General features: G+C 36.1%; 1 protein-coding gene across 3 annotated transcripts in view; it reads right to left on the minus strand.

The window, feature by feature from the left end:
• LOC112521411 (CBS domain-containing protein CBSCBSPB3) overlaps positions 1-12,013 on the minus strand; it is a 30,514-nt gene extending 18,501 nt beyond the window's left edge. The window contains exons 1-8 of one of the 3 annotated variants that reach the window (XM_025130257.1): positions 11,674-11,722; positions 11,380-11,434; positions 10,910-11,069; positions 10,464-10,596; positions 9,960-10,130; positions 8,390-8,468; positions 8,192-8,305; positions 8,032-8,098 (exon numbers count right to left, since the gene is read on the minus strand). In XM_025130257.1, coding sequence (XP_024986025.1) covers positions 8,032-8,098; positions 8,192-8,305; positions 8,390-8,468; positions 9,960-10,130; positions 10,464-10,596; positions 10,910-10,984 — 639 coding nt within the window. In that variant the 5' untranslated portion in view covers positions 10,985-11,069; positions 11,380-11,434; positions 11,674-11,722. Of the gene's footprint in view, positions 1-8,031; positions 8,099-8,191; positions 8,306-8,389; positions 8,469-9,959; positions 10,131-10,463; positions 10,597-10,909; positions 11,070-11,379; positions 11,435-11,528; positions 11,544-11,673 lie in introns of those variants that run through there. The other 2 variants (XM_025130258.1, XM_025130256.1) reach the window with 2 other exon arrangements.
• Between the last annotated feature and the right edge of the window lie 299 nt (positions 12,014-12,312).

Genomic DNA, 12,312 nt, shown 5'->3' on the forward strand with positions numbered 1-12,312 from the left:
AACGCATCGGACCGCATCGCGCTTTTTAAAACCAAGAATTAGACACATTATGACCCACATAGTACTTCTATGACCCACTTAGACTTGTTAAGTAAATAAGACCCATTATAACCATAACTACCAAGACGAGCCACTAAGGACCACTAAGACCCGTTATACCACAATTAGATCCATATAGGTCTAATTTGACACATTATAACCCACTTAGTCCCATTATGAGCCATTTAGACTTGTTAAGGAGAATTAAGACACATTATACCAACTTACACTGTATGTGACCCTTTACCCTCGTTATGGAGAATAGGAAGCATTTAGGACCATTAAGACTCCTTATTCCTCAATTAGATCCATTTAGGTCTAATTTGACACATTCGACCTCACTTAGTCCCATTATAGCCCACTTACACTCGTTAAGGAGAATAAGACCCATTATAGCAAACAAATACCAAAACTAGCCATTAGTGGTCCTTAATGGGTCATTTTAGAGTAAGGGGGTGTTTACTTGCGGCTTAATGAGCTTAATGGTGTAATTGGCTTATTCGAACAGCTCTTTTAGGGTGTTTACTTACGGCTTATTCGCATAGAACGCGACTTAATCGCACAGATGAATATGTTGTGTTGTCCCCATTCAGCCAAAAAAAAAAAGGCATCCCTACCCTTATACTTGAGACACACCTCATTCCCTTCCAGATTACAAACACGCCTCCATCTCCATCTCCAAACTTCGTCTCGATCCTCACCATCTCCAAACTTCATCTCCTGCAAAAACCCTAGCCGATTTCAACCTTCATCTCCATCGTCATCGTTATTGTGGTTTTTGATTTCGACCTGCAACTTCATCTCCTGCAAGTGAACAACCCCTTTCATGATTGATACCATCTCCAACGTCACCATCTCCTTCATCATCGCTGTTGCTTCCTCATCGTTGCTTCTCTCCAAAATTGATAACCTAGGTTTTTGCTTCCTCATCCATGATTAAATCCAACGCCACCCTCGATTCCATTAACACCACCACTATCAAAATTTGGGTAAACTTTATTAGGTTTATAAACAATAAGTTATTTGAATAAATTTTAAAAATCGTGTAATTGGCATCTGTTATTTATGTTGAAATATTATATAATATTTAAGTAGTTTTTTTGTCATTTAAAAATATCAAATAATATTTATTTCATATTGAGGGTAAAACGGTCATTTATGTAATTCAGACAGTTGATTCAGGATAAAAAGTAAACAATAATACATTTTCATCCGGACAGAAAAATTTATCCATACAGGACTTAATTAAAAATTTGGTAAACAGCCCCTAAGTGGTCATACCCAGTGTAAGTGGATCTAATTGAGGAATAAGGAGTCTTAATGGTCCTAAATGGTTCCTATTCTCCATAACGAGTGTAAAGGGTCACATCCAGTCTAAGTGGGGTATAATGTTCTAATTGGACCTAAATTGATCTAATCGATGTAAAACAAGTCTACGTGGTCCTTGATGGGTCATTTTGCAATAAGTTGGTATAATGTGTCTTAATTCTCCTTAATCAGTCTAAATGGCTCATAATGGGACTAAATGGATTATAATGTGTCAAATTACACCTATATGGAACTAATGGTGGTATAACGGGTCTTAGTGGTCCTTAGTGGCTCGTTTTGGTAGTTATGGTTATAATGGGTCTTATTTGCTTAACAAGTCTAAGTGGGTCATAGAAGTACTATGTGAGTCATAATGTGTCTAATTTGACATAAATGGATCAGAGTGAGTTAAAACGAGTCATCGTGGTCCTTACTAGCTCGTTTTGGTATTTGTGGCTATAATGATTTTTATCCTCTTTAATTGTTTTAAGTGGGGCATAAGGGACTAAGTCGGTCATAATGTGTCCAATAAGACCAAAATGGATCAAATTGACGTATAATGGGTCTTAGGGGTCCTCAAAGGGTCCTAATCTTTTTAACGGGTCTAAAGAGACATAATAAGTGCAAGTAGGTTATAACTCACTTAGTCCCACTATAGCCCACTTAGACACGTTAAGAAAAATAAGACCCATTATAGACACATTTTAACTCACTTAGTCCCATTATAGCCCACTTAGACTCGTTAAGGAGAATAAGACCCATTTAGCGCAAAAAAAAAACCAAAACTAGACATTAGTGGTCCTTAATGGGTCATTTTAGAGTAAACGGGTATAATGTGCCTTATTCTCTTTAATATGTCTAAATGGGTCATAGTAGGACTAAGTGGGTCATAATGTGTCAAATTTGACCTAAATGCATCTAATTGACGTATAACGGGTCTTAGTAGTCCTAAATGGCTCGTTTTGATATTTGTGGCGGTAATGGGTCATAATGCGTCTAACTTGACCTAAATGAATCTAATTGATGTATAACGAGTCTTAGTGGACTTTAATGGCTCGTTTTAGTATATTGGCTATAATGTGTATAATTAGACCAGAATGGATATAATTGAGGTATAATCGGTCTTAGTGGTCTTAAATGGGTCATGTTCTCCTTAACGAGTCTAGGGCGTCATAACGAATGCAAGTAGGTTGTAATGTATCTAAATAGATCTAGTTGTTATATAACGAGTCTAGGTGGTCCTTGATGGGTCATTTTCGAGTAAGTTTATCCTCATTGATGTGTCTAAATTGGTCATAATAGGTCTAAGTGGGTCATAATATGTCTAGTTAGACCTAAGTGGATCATAATGACTTAGACCAAATTGGATGTAATTGATGTATAATGGGTCTAAGTGGTCCTAAAAGGGTCCTATTCTCTTTAACGAGACTAAAGCATCATTATGAGTGCAAGTAGGTTATAATTTATCAGCTACATAGATCTAATTAAGGTATAACGAGTCTAAGTAGTCCTTAATGGGTCATTTTGGAATATGTGGGTAAAATGTGTCTTATTGTCTTTGATGTGTCTAAATTGGTCATAATATGTCTAATTAGACAAGAATGGATTTAATTAAGGTATAATGGGTCATATTCTCCTTAATAAGTCTAAATGGGTCATAATGCGACTAAGTGAGTCATAATGTGTCTAATTAGACAAAATGGGATCTAATTGACGTATAATGAGTCTTAGTGGACCTAAAAGGGTCCTATCATCCTTAACAAGTCTAAGGCATCATAACGAGTGCAATTAGGTTATAATGTGTCTAATTAGAGCTAAATAGATCTAATTGAGGTATAACGAGTCTAAGTGGTCCTGAATCGGTCATTTTCGAGTAAGTTAATGTGTCTTATTCTCTTTGATGTTTCTAAATTGGTCATAATAGGACTAAGTGAGTGATAATATGTCAAATTAGACCTAAATGGATCTAACCAACGTTTGGAAGTAATAACTAATAAAATATCACAATGACAACGAATTAACCGCAAATGCACCTTTCTTTTATCAAATCTCAGGGACAAATTACAAAGAGCATAGAGAGCGGTCGGAAGATAATAACTGCCTTTCTTCTTCACTAGAACTATTTTGGTCATTTCTGATGATAAGGTTATCACACCTCGATCTAGCATCAAATTTACCAATGATGAACCAATGGGATACAACTTCTCCAATTCTTTACCTGAGTTCTTACCTACTCTTTATTGATTACATTCTCAGTTGTATGCACATCATCATCACTTTTGTTCCCTCTCATTAATAATGAAACTGATCTCACATGTCTTTCAAGTTGATCCACCAAAGTTGCTAAATATAATAGGTCTTAATGGCCCTAAATGACTCATTTAGATATTTTTGGCTATAATGGGTTTTTATTCCTTTCACAAGTCTAAGTGGGACATAATAGTACTAAGTGGGTCAAATGTGTCTAATTTGACCTACATGGATCTAATTTATGTATAAGGAGTCTTAGTGGTCTCTAATGGCTCATTTTAGTAGCTTGGCTAATTGAGGTATAATGGGTCTTAATGGTCCTAAATTGGTCATGTTCTCCTTAACGAGTCTAAGTGGGTTATAATGCGACTAAGTGAGTCATATAATGTGTCTAATTAGACAAAATGTGATCGAATTGAGGTATAATTGGTCTTAGTTGTCCTAAAATAGTCCTATTCTCCTTCACGAGTCTAAGGCATCATAACGAGTGCAATTAGGTTATAATGTGTCTAATTGGAGCTAAATCGATCTAATTGAGGTATAGCGAGTCTAAGTGGTCCTTAATTGGTCATTTTTGTAGTAAGTGGGTATAAAGTGTCTTATTCACTTCGATGTGTCTAATTGGTCATAATATGTCTAATTAGACCTAAGTATTTTGTTACATTTGTTGATGATTACTCTCGCACCACTTGGCTTTACTTTATGAAAAAATCGATCCGAGGTATTTACACATTTTTGTTCACTCTATGTTGAGATTAAAACTCAGTTTAAAGTCTCCATTCAAACTCTTCGTAGTGATAATGCAAAAGAATATTTGTCTCAAACATTTCAGTCATATATGATTCAAAATGGCATTCTTCATGAGTCTTCTTTTGTTGACACACCAACCCAAAATGGGGTTGCAGAACGAGAGAATCGTCATCTCCTGGAGGTGGCTCGGGCTCTATTATTTCACATGATTGTTCCTAAAGTCTTCTAGGCTGATGCGGTTGTCTTGGATGGTAAAAGTCCTTTCTCGGTTATGTTTCCTACAAAATCATTGTTTCCTATCAACCCAAAGATCTTTGGTGGTTCATGTTTTGTCCGCGATACCCGACCTCACATAACTAAGTTGGATCCAAAGTCTCTGAAATGCGTTACTCTCGACTTCAAAAAGGGTATAAGTGTTTTTCCCCTATGCTTAACCGATACATTGTATCACAAGACGTTACATTTGGGGGACAAACAGCAATTCAAGTTTGGGGGTGTGATAAGTGTTAATTAACCTTATTACATCATTTTCGTGATCATTTCATTTGTTTTATTTGCCTATTAGTGTCTTAATTGAGTCCTTTTATGTCATTTTATGTTATATATATATATATATATATTAGTAGTAGTATGTCATATCTAATGTTGTTTTTCCGTTTATGCAGATTTTTGACCAAGTCCTAGCAGTCCTGTAAGCATGTTGGCAACAGTCCTGTAGAAGCATGTTGGCAACAGTCCTGCAGCACCAGGCAATGGGTTGCACATTTTTCTCTGAGCCAAAATTTTTGGGCTGCACCCTTGGAGCTGCAGATTTTAAGGCCTTGGGCTTAGGTTAGCTTCCTCTATAAGCTTCCTTTTGTCTTATTAGTTAGTCTTCTTGTGTAAGCTCTATACTCCTTACAAATAGGAGTTAATTCTAAGCTAAAAACACATTTTAACCTTTGGGTTTTATAACCTCTCTAGTTTTTCTTAAGGTTTCGGTTTTCCGTGTTTACAAAACCGAATTTGTTGAAGAAAAATTGCTAGTTTGCTCTCAATTATTAATCCAAGTGCAAGTGTTCAAGCTTCATCTCATTTCTTTTCTTACTCTCGATTTTTAAAAGCTTTCCGATTTTCGTTAACAAGTTGGAATCAATTGATTACTGTTGCATCACATCGGATTTCATCCTTTGTGGCTCATGATTTATTTCCTTAGATAAAAATCTGTTTTCAAGTGTTTGCAAGTAATTTCTTACTTTTTAGTGACGAAACTTGTCTTGCAAGTTTCGTGACTTGGAGTGCAAGTTTCCTTAGCTTCCTTCTTTACAAGTCTTTATTTTTACTTTATGTCTTCTCTTTACTTTTCAGTATTTACTTTTTAACACTTTACTTTTCAGTATTTTAATTCTAGTCTTTTACTTTCCAGTACTTTAATTTTTTTTAGTATTTTAATTTCTGCTTTTTATTTTACTGCAATTTACTTTTCTGCAATTTAATTTCCAGCAATTTAAATTCGGTCATTTATATTTCTATACTATAAATTCCGGTATTTTAATTTATGCACTTCAATTTCTACAAGATGAAGGCTCAATTGTTTGAAAAAGTGGATGCTCATATAGGATCAAAGGGATACGGGTCAACTTGGGTGTTAGTTGTACTGCCTGGTATATGTTTGCGCCTACAATCCTCCTAACTTCAGTTATCCAATATTATTTACTTTTTTGCATCAGTTATTTATTTGTCAGTCTTTACATCCTTCGCAAGAAGAAACCGAGCGATGATGGGTTAAACGCCTTAGCTTAGGGTGTAAGGGGAAATTAAGACCTAAGCCGATGTGAAAGTATAGATGTGTCTTATTAGCATTATAGTCTAACTATTTATTTTAGGTGATTAATATTTCATTGAAGATTACATTAAAATTAATTGACAACTAATTTTATGTATGAAAATGCATTAACTTTAAGAGTTAAGATAAATAAAAAAACCTGAGGTAATAGGAGAAGTCTATAAATAACTTTTGTATCTGACAAGTATAATACCCCTACGATGTAGGATGGTAACACTGTGCGGTGCTAGGATTCATGACGTCTAACATAAATGATATTGTATCGATAGCACGTTAGAGGAAAAGCTCCAGGCAATATTATATAGACAAGCGAAAATTAGAGAGTTCAGGCAAAACCGCCACAACCAACCAAGCAACAAAACAGAAAAACTTGGTAACAACACCAAACCAAGCAACGAGCAACCAAAAGGTACAAAGGTCAAAAGATCTAAACAAACTAGAGAAAAGGATGTCGAGAAACCTCCTTCAATACCTGATCCAAAAGCCAAACAACTCTAACTAAGCCACCAAGAGCTCCATCACGAATTAGCATTGACGTATCACCGGTCTTAGTGGTCCTAAATGCCTCGTTTTGATATTTATGGTTGTAATGGGTTTTATTCTCCTTAACAAGTCTAAGTGGGTCATAATGTGTCTAATTAGACCTCAATGGATCTGATTGAGGTACAAGTAGTCTTACTGGTCTTTAATGGCTCATTTTGGTATCGGTGGTTATGATGGGTCTTACCCTCCTTAACGAGTCTAAGTGGGTCATAATGCGACTAAGTGAGTCATAATGTGTCTAATTAAACCAAATTAGATCTAATTGAGGTATAATGGGTCTTAGTGCTCCTAAAAGGGTCCTATTCTCCTTAACGAGTCTAAAGCGTCATAATGAATGCAAGTAGGTTATAATGTAACTAATTAGAGCTAAATAGATCTAATTGAGGTATAATAAGTCCAAGTGGTCCTTAATGGATCACTTTGGTTTGGAGTAAGTGGGTGTGGGTATAATGTCTCTTATTATCTTTAATGTGTCTAAATGGGTCATAATGTGTATAGTTAGACTAAATAGGATCTAATTGAGGTATAATGGGTCTAAGTGGTCCTAAAAGTCTCCTATTCTCCTTAACGAGTCTAACGCATCATTACGAGTGCAAGTAGGTTATAATGTCTAATTAGAGCTACATAGATCTAATTGAGGTATAACGAGTCCAAGTTGTCCTTAATGGGTCATTTTGGAGTAAGTGGGTAAAATGTGTCTTATTCTCTTTGATATGTCTAAATTGGTCATAATAGGGAGAGAGAAATCGATAACTAATTCTACATGCAAAACATCAGAAATTGTAACTTGCACAAGTACACGGAAGCTGAAAAGAAAAATGTTTTATGGACTTCAAGTGGGTAAAACAGAACATGGTATTCTAGACATATCAAGTGCGATTTGCTCAGGCCGAGGCTGCCATTCAGTCTTATGACACTAGGTGCAGATGTTCTCCATCTTTTCGGGCAGCAACAATAGTTCAAGTATGAGGGGGGAGGAATTGAGTCCAATCGTCTGACAACCTAACATCTAAGTGCGCTGCATTTTTAAGAAGCGTAACAACACAGAAGGCCCTGTCTTTCTATTCACTATTGTCAAAAACTAAATACACAATCAATCAATCATAAATATTTTCCAGATACTCAAAAAGAAATTCACCTAAGAATGTACACGATGAAAAGAAATCAATGGGAGGAATGCAACTACCCAATTAGAGATCCATTTAAAAAATCTATCCTCTTGAAATGATCATTGTTGTGTTAAGAATTAAGTGTGTCCTATTGCAACTTTAGCTACAGAATTGAAGGCTTGAATTAAATAATTGTAGAAGTAGAACCTTTTCAACAAGTGTTAACTCAGGGGAAAGATTTTGTGCTACAACTCGCATGAGAAGGTCCTTTGAACTACAAGCAAACAAAAACACTATTATAGAGTATGAACAAGCAACATGGCAACATCAATAATTAATCAAAGACATAATTAAACAATAACCATACGTTAATATGCCTTGGATATTATTTCCACCCAAAATGATAACAGAATTAACTCGCAACTCCTGCATCCTTTTTGCAGCAACACAAACAGGATCTGATGCTACAACAGTTGCAACCCTGGGGTACAGTAAAGTTACAAAACTTAGTGAAACATAAACTCAGTAACCCATGCACTTGCATTGGACAAGATAAAAGATGTACTTGGAATTTTCTGCAATGATGGTTGACAAAGAGGGCTTGAACATTCGATCCCTGAGTGTCTCTATGAAAGCAGAAGGTGCTGGAAATGATTTTAAACATTCAATAATAGTAACTAAAAGATCGTAACGATGCATATATATGCAATGCATACCGCTAGATCAACCAAAAAAAGTATGAGAATGAACATGTTTGACGTCAACCCCAAAGTATATGCTTCATCAACAAATCAAAACTTAAAGGCCTCCCTGGGAAAAATAAGAACTAAAAGCAAATCATGAAACACATTTCAGTATCAACAGGTAAAATGATCAAGCACACAATGTCATTTCCATCCATAGCTTTTTAGGCTTGATTGTTATGGCACTATTAAGCATTGTAATCAGAAGACTAAATTTTGCACCAACGTGCACTTTGTAGATGTATACTTGTTTTGGACTGATAAACACACTTCATTCGCACAGTTGCAAGAAACACATTGTCAGAGATAGGTACAGAATCTCCTATTCTGTAAATTCTTGCTTGAATCGGTTTTTTTACTTCATTGGTACTTCAGCTCAATCGCCTCTTATTTGCTAGTGTAACTAGTGTGGAAGGTGAAATCAAAGGTGCTAGCACCATATACATTGGTTGTATATTAGTTGTATTAGAAATTAAACCCTAAGGTTTGACCAATCCTGCTTCTTTCTTTCCTTGTACATACTCCAATGAAAAAAAGCATGGAGCAGGTTTAGCAAGTCACTAGAAAATAACAAGTCTTTTATCCAATATTGGCCAACCTCTAAAAGGTATGACATCTAGTATAAATCGTTAAGAGGTCACGTCTTAGGCTTTGTGACATAAAACGCATCCTTCTCCACACTCTCCATTTAAGGCTAACACCTTTAGTATTCACTTTGCTCAAAGTGACAAAGTTCCCTTCACTAGTTCCACCACATCAATATTGGCCAACCTCCAAAACCTAAGAGCTCCTCTAGGTACAAGCCTACTTCTCTAGCTGCAACATTCAAAGGCTTACATTGGAGATAATCAAACCCTTAGCTTCTACATAACCCATGTACATCCAACCTTCTTCATATTCCTCATCTCCAATGATATCCCTCCTTATGTCGCCACACATCAACCTCACTGTTGCTCCACTTCTGTGCACATGCCATATTCTGGTTCCCTAACATCATGGTCCATGGCATTGCAGGTTCAGAAAAATAGAAACAAAAATGTTCAGTTAACTCCTCTCATAGGCGGTGTCGTTGGTTAGCATGTACTTGATATTTTAATTTCATCCACTAAGCAAAAACATAAGATGCTATCCGTATATTGTGTGGTACCCACAGTTACCATACTAACGAAAAAACATAAGATTGTGTGCTCATGGTTTTGACCAATAAAGCTTGCTACCCGAGCTAGATAGTCTCACATATGCGAACGGAATTTTTGATGTCTAGGGTAAAGAGACCATGCAAAATTAGTAAAAAGATCAAATGTGGCAGAGAGTTATTACAATTTTAAGATCATATAGACATTATTTAACATGTACCTCCTCTTAGTAGTAAATTCAGATATAAGCACTCACCAGAGAAATTATTTCCCCATTGGCGTTCCACTCCTTCAACAGCAGCAGCAATAGCACTACCCTGCTGAGCAGCCTTTTCCATTCTAGATATAGCATCGTATAGGCACTTTGTGATATCCAACAATGCAATAACTTCTCCATTTTCAACAACTGGGAGATGTCTAAATTTACCTGATTTGGTAATGAATGTAAAAGGTTTGATAAGACAACATGAAAAGTGAAATTAATTGAAGATGCAACAATGTCTATACAATAATTGGAGACCTTCTCCTATCTCGTGTTTTCCCCCAGTTATACAAAATCAGACCCATGTATGCTACGATAACTTACACCTACCTATTCATGCTTGAAAGAAGCATGACACTTTCAATTTCCTCCATAATCCGTTTTTTAGTTTGATGGTTATTTATTCACCGAAATTGTTAGCACACTCGATTTCCTAGAGATGGAGCTACATCATCTTCAAGCATAATGATGAAATAAACAGAAATTTAGAAAACAAACCTTGGACCATCTTCTGAAGGGCATCGATTGCCAAAGAATCAGAAGAGACAAAAGTAGGATTCCTTGTCATAACTTTTGAAATTATAGTCTGGTCTGGCCTTAGTTCTTCTGCAAGAACTCTGGTTGCTATATCCTACAGCCATTAAGAGTTAATTAGCCCAAGAATGAAAAAGAGAATCAGGTAAGAAAAAACAGGAGAGAAATGAGAGCACATGACAGCAGCACCATAAATTCTGGGTGAGATAGCAAAGCATTGCTATTTGTCCATGTTAGCAACTTGTGAGAGCAATAATTACAAAAACAATGCCAACAACTTTGCTAAAATCAAACAAGTATGGGCACCTCAATGCCCATAAACTTTCACTTGTCTCCAAAGGGAGTTGGGGGAGAAGATAGGCACATAATGAACAAATTAAATCAAATGAATATATCCCAATTCGTCAAACCTTGTCAGTGACTATCCCGGAAAGCAAAGCATCAGCATCCGTCAATAGCACAGCATCAACACGACGAGCTAACATTCTCCTACAAGCATCCAAAACAGTGGTCCCTTCAGGTATGGTGAGGGCCTTCGACAACCTAAGCTTCTTCACAGTCCTTTCACCACTAACCAGCAGAAAACAAAGATTCATCAAAAGACCATACGGGAACAGAATAAGAAACACACAACATAACTCTTGTTGAGAGGGGAAAAGTTATAAGTAAACTAGCATGCGAGCATAGCAGTTTCCATCTATCCTCCTTTATGGCTATCCAAATATAGACCCAACGAGTTTTGATATTGTTCCTAAATCAATGAGTGAACGGTACCAACAACCGCTTGGTAACATTAAGCATTTTGATCCAAAAACTAACAATTGAATTTAAAATGTTCTTAAATTTAAAAAAAAAAAGGATTACGGGAAGGAGGAAGTACACAAGCTACATTTACTGCATGTCATTTATACTCGGGAGCCAATAAATAGTTTTCCCTATAAAGAACATCAAATAGAACACACAGAAGGCATAAGAAGATATACGTTAGAAATAATAAGCACAAATTTGTTCTATTTAAAATGCCCAGACCAACGTGAATTCCTTCAAACCGTGGCCAACTAAACTATGCCCTTTTTGCTGCCTTCGCAATCACGAACATGATGTGGCAACCTGAGCAAGGTGTCTGTACCGTATAATAAATGAAATAAAGAATGATGAATGTAATTGAACTTACGAGGGAGTAGACAAAGGGGATTTGAGGGGATGGCCATTGGTGGCTCCGGTGGCGGTTGTTCCATTTTCCGATTGAGTGGATGACGACTTCCTGGTGGATGTAGATGGATTATTTCGTCGAAGCATTGAACTGCTCCTCCGTGAAGAAGCTGGAGGCACTTGACCACTCATTTTTTTTTTCCCCTCTGATTATCACCCTCCTGTCAACTAGACGAAAAGGGTTTTGATGGAGGTATGAAAAAGAGGTTTTCTCAGAGGGAAATCGAGATGGGTTTCAAGATTTCGTGGCTTCTTGCGGGCCTAGCCCTCTTTGTCTTCTTCTACTGCTGGTGCTGTTTTGACCGGTTTCAGACAAAAATCAACTCCGAATAAATAAAAACATGGGAACAAGTAATCCCCCACAAGGGGGAAGTTAAGGAAGCCCACAAAGATTCTTCCAAATACTTTTACTACTCTTGGTAATTTTTAAATGTAACAAAATTTAATTCTATACTTTTTGTTATAATTAGCATCAAATTATTAATTTCTTAATTAATAAAAATATATTTTAAATATGTAGATCACCGAAATATAAAAACTAAAATAGAAAAAAAAAAACTTTATTTTAATTTATAATTTTTACTAATATTATTACATGTTA

This window comes from Cynara cardunculus (assembly GCF_001531365.2).
Source record: "Cynara cardunculus var. scolymus isolate 2C chromosome LG 11, CcrdV1, whole genome shotgun sequence".
In the NCBI taxonomy this organism is placed as follows: domain Eukaryota; kingdom Viridiplantae; phylum Streptophyta; class Magnoliopsida; order Asterales; family Asteraceae; genus Cynara; species Cynara cardunculus.